This window comes from Gymnoscopelus microlampas, assembly GCF_963454915.1.
Source record: "Gymnoscopelus microlampas genome assembly, chromosome: 2".
NCBI classification, from domain to species: Eukaryota; Metazoa; Chordata; class Actinopteri; order Myctophiformes; family Myctophidae; genus Gymnoscopelus; species Gymnoscopelus microlampas.
This window is the reverse complement of record NC_139939.1, coordinates 30,945,386-30,950,153: the sequence shown is the minus strand read 5'-3', so window position 1 is coordinate 30,950,153 and position 4,768 is coordinate 30,945,386. Positions and strand designations below refer to the sequence as shown.

Below are 4,768 nucleotides of genomic sequence, written 5' to 3'. Positions count from 1 at the left end.
CCAAATGGACCCTTATGAGTCAACTCTGAGAGTGTACAAATGGAACCAAATGGTTCCATTTGGTTCCATTTGTGCACTCTCAGAGTTAAATTAACATTGATTTTACAAAATGAATTGGGGTCCCAGAGGTATGAATGCCATTAAATGGGGGTCCGTAGCCTAATGCATGTGAAACTGGGGGTCCTTGAAATTAAAATGATTGAGAATCACTGCTAGAGAGACGTAAAAACCTTCTCTTATTGGGGTCCCTGGCTTATCTTTCCAAATGGGAGTCCGCGGGCTAAGAAGTGTCAATTTGGGGGTCCTTGACGTGAAAACGTTTGAGAACCACTGGTCTAAGAGTAAGAAAAGGATTGGATGTAGGCATTTATAATAGTGTGAAGTCATTTCCAGTCAACTCACTACCATGTTAGCCACCATCCTGCATGGGTCTGCATGCTGACTGTGGGTTTATCGTCCCCAGGTAAACAATGAGCATGATGACCTGCTTTCTGCTGTAACTTGCTTGACAGAGCCAAGCAGTCTCCTAATATTGCACATCACAGAGCTATGTGAAATATAATTGGTGTTTAGCTCTTAGCTCCAGAGGCTGCTTTGCTCCAAATATAGCTCCCCATGTGTCTGCTCATCTTCTTCTGCCTCGCAGGGTTAGGGGTAATTCCACTCTAAATTCAGTCAATCCAAGGCCTTTTTCTACTTTAAAACTTCTCCCATTCATCCAATCTATTGAAGTGAATTGACCCTCACCCTGCTGCCTCAAGTGTATTTTATTTTATTTTTCTTATTACTGTATCTGTGGAAAATGTGACAATACAGTAGACATCAGTAACGGAGCCACTCCGAGACAGACTCTATAGCACTCTGTTTTTAGAAAATGGCATCCGTTGCTACTATAGAGGACTCTGTTTATCAGGCCAGGCCAATAAAGGGTCTATGAGAGGATGCATAAATGTTTGATGATCTATTCATCGATAATTAATGAAACAATTAGAACCCTCTGGATTTGCCCCGCATGGTTTATTATACAGCTTAAGTTTTTTGAGCATATGCCCTCGCTGATGGATGCGTTTAGCACATTTCTGACTGTTGAAAACCAGCCTTAGGGGAATATAAATAACTCTTACCACTTCAGTTCACTTTAAAGGAGTAGTTCACCCCAAAAAAATGACTTATTTTCTATCAAATACACACCCCATGAAGCCTTGAATTCATGGATTTGTTTTTGTTTTTGTCACATTTCTAAGCCAAAAATTTGATTACCGTCTCCTACCGGCTAATGTAACCGGTAGGTGACACAAACGACTCTTTGTGTCTCCTAACGGAAATACACACAGTCATCCAATTATTGGCTTAGGAATGCGACAAAAACTCCATGAATTCAAGGCTTCATGGGGTGTGTAATTGATGGAAAATAACTCATTTTTTGGGTGAACTATTCCTTAAACTTTCTGGCATATCTCATTCGTATAAGGGGATGATCACACCTAGACGTGTCGTTACAGGTGCAGACGCAAATAATGAATAAATAGGGACAAAAATGTATAGTCTTGAGTCTCTGCATTTGCCATTATCCCACCCTTCCTACAACATCTATCAGCGTCAAAACAGGAAGGGGAGGTACAGCCACGCCTTGCAGTGAAAAGTTGAGAATATTATAACTTTTATGTGTGTTTAAAACGTGCTACAACAATGTGAGAGAAGAGAGGAGTGCACACAAGGCACACTGTGCCACAGAAAACAATGCTGGTGACACTTATTCTCACATAGTCAGACAAATAGTGCAAAATAGGGTATCTGACAGCTGCAGCTGCACTATTCATTCTTTCGCTGTCTCTTAGGAGAAACGCAATTTTGTTTTCCACATGCTTGCAGACAGAAGTGACAAATAAAGACATCTTGAATCTTTGCGACGGTGTCTCGGTGTGATCGTCCCCTAAGAGTGTATTTAAAGTAAGATGTGCCACTGAAAAGTCCAGAGGGAAAGGTGACGTTCATTTTAACGAGTGTGTTCTCTCCCCTTCCAGCCCGCAAAAGGATTTGCTAGCTCATTCCGTGTGGACCTATCGGAGACAGCGTGAATTTCTGTACTAGACTGCCAACAGTGATGCTATAGAGACAGCAAACATGACACAAAATAAACAGCATCACGGATGACAACGACAACAACAACCTGTTATCAGCTTCATTATCCTGGGTGGCCAACTGTAACAGAACCTTAGCATCAGCAGCCAAGGGAGAGACAGTGGAGGGGAAAGAGAAAGCAACTGTAGACCATTCCAAGGCCTTAGTCCTCTCAGCAGGCCTGAGACTGAGGCACATGACGCCCATTGAAATGAAGATCATCGTGCTGTCAAACAGACATAACAGAGAAACTGAACCGACGTGAATGATGGAATATGAAACGAGGGAGACAAAAGACGGACGGATGAACTCAAACAGAGAATGTTTGTCCTGTGTTTGAGGCTGGAGTATACGCCCTCTGGTGATCTGTGTGTGCCTGTTTACACGAGGAGAAAACTCACATTTCTGTACAAACTTCAAACCAACGTCACTCAGAACCCTTTAGCTATTTCTACTATGTCACCACTAAGCCGACTGTACAGACGCCGTGCTGGGTTTAGACCACGAGAGAGAAAAAAAAGGATGAGAGAGATAAGAGAGAAAGAGAGAGTGAAAGAGAGAGCAGATGTTGTACAGGTATGAAAAGACCCAGAAGAGAGAGAGAGAAAAAAAAAGAAAAAAATCAGAAACGATGTGCATTACTATAAATTCAGTATCTCCGGTTTTTTCGACTCGACTGTCTTTCTATAACTTCTCTTTTTGTTTCTTTTGTTCTTTCTGTGTGGTCAAAGTGTTCAGACTCTTAACGTATTCCACCTTTACAGGTACAGACCGAAGAACAGCCAGTCTTTAGGGATGGGTTCTGACCTCTTTCAGTTCAGCCACTTCAGGAGGGAGAGTTCAACACGCCTTTAAAGAAAAAAACAACAACAACAACAACCAAACATTTAGACACGAGATGTTACTCATCTTCAGTATGTCAGCAAAAGCATAAAAAAAAAATAATAATAATGTTCTAATTTCTGAAAACATGAACAGTCGTCTCAGTTGCCCTCCTGAACTGACTGGAGAGAAAGTGCAATGACCTCTTAACCACTTCAACCCTGGCATCCCACATTTGGGAATGTCATTTAATGGCAGAAATAGATATTTACAATTCAAACAATTTTTGTCGATTTTTCAAAAAAAGAAATCGATCTACAAGCTCACAGCGCATCATGGTGTTGACTCGCTGTGAGCTTGTAGATCGGCTATTTTCAAAACGATGTAGAATGTGTTGGTGGTTAATTGGTTAAGTGGTTAACGAGGATGTGGCTCCACAGATGCCATTGGCCTATACATAAAACAATCAGAGACATTCAGTGGTTTCTATCATTGTGTGCAAAGTGTTTACTGTGCTATTTTAAAAAGCTTATAAATGGATATAAATCTATCTATATATAAATCTATATATACAATATACTTTTTTTCTGAAAACTGTGTAACCATTGATTAGTTTCTACTCCATAATGTCATTCAATCCGATGCTACAAAGTGCTTCAAAAATCAAGACTTGTATTAATTCAAAACAAAGGGGGAGGGTTTGCCTCAAACACTAAAGACAAGCCCCGCTCCTCCCACGCCAAACAAAAGGATCAAGTTGATGTTTTTTTTATTTTATTTGATGGCTATTTTTCACTGTTTACAGATGCTGGATCTTATTTTGTGTGTAGAGATGACACCAACTCAGTTGTCTTGGCCTGTCGTGAATGTTAATAGCAGAGTATTTGTCTTCATGTACGGGAGGGGGTGGGGGTGGGTGCTCTTAATCAAGCTAGATATCAAAGGTTCGCATACAATCATCTGAGGGAGACATACACGGAAATGCATTAGAACACTCATACTGACATACATGGTAAAAAGCTTGTATATGTGCACTTTTTGTGCACATATGCAGACATAGCCTACTCACACACACACACACACACACACACACACACACACACACACACACACACACACACACACACACACACACACACACACAGGTCAAGTCAAATGGTGATAAATAAATGGTGTCGTTCAACTTTTTTTTACTGTGTGTTTCTTCCCATAAGCCTGGGAAAGCTCTGTTGTAGCTAATGAGAAACAAACCATGCTGTGAAATCACAATAAAATGGATCCTCCGAGGTTCTGTGCTGACAATGATTGGACAGATGCAATGTCTCATCCTGAGCGACTTAATCAGTTTAACCCTATTCACCTGTTTCCTAGGCTTTTCACTGTGTTCCACTTCCTGTCTTTTGATCCAATGAAATCCAATGAAACCGGTCAGATGACTAATGATATCCAATGAAATCCGACAGGAAGTGGAAAACACAAGCCTAGGAAACAGGTGGATAGCATCCCTGTTCTGGGGCTAACATTCAGCAAACATAGCAGAGTTACAAGCTCACAACGCGTTGCAATGCCACATGCATGTGAGCTTGTAGATCTGCTACTTTTGGCACACATACATAGCGTAGAGCAAAAACAAGAGGCCGGGGCCCTAGGATAGCACCCTTGGGAATCTGGTGAACTAAGTATAGGGTTTAGGTTACCGGGTAGATTTTTTTTATCATGCTGGAAGACAGGTTCACGAGGCACAGTGGTGCTGTCGTCGTAATGGACCTTGTGACTTTTTGTTTACAGGGGGGTCTTTCTAAACACATGACCCACATCGCATCCA

General features: G+C 41.3%; 1 protein-coding gene across 2 annotated transcripts in view; it reads left to right on the top strand.

The window, feature by feature from the left end:
- Positions 1-3,805, top strand: part of pcdh10a (protocadherin 10a) — a 23,233-nt gene extending 19,428 nt beyond the window's left edge. For both annotated transcript variants that reach the window (XM_084076354.1, XM_084076353.1), the window contains exon 5: positions 2,025-3,805. In XM_084076354.1, coding sequence (XP_083932480.1) covers positions 2,025-2,078 — 54 coding nt within the window. In that variant the 3' untranslated portion in view covers positions 2,079-3,805. The remainder of the gene's footprint in view (positions 1-2,024) is intronic.
- Positions 3,806-4,768: the final 963 nt, after the last annotated feature.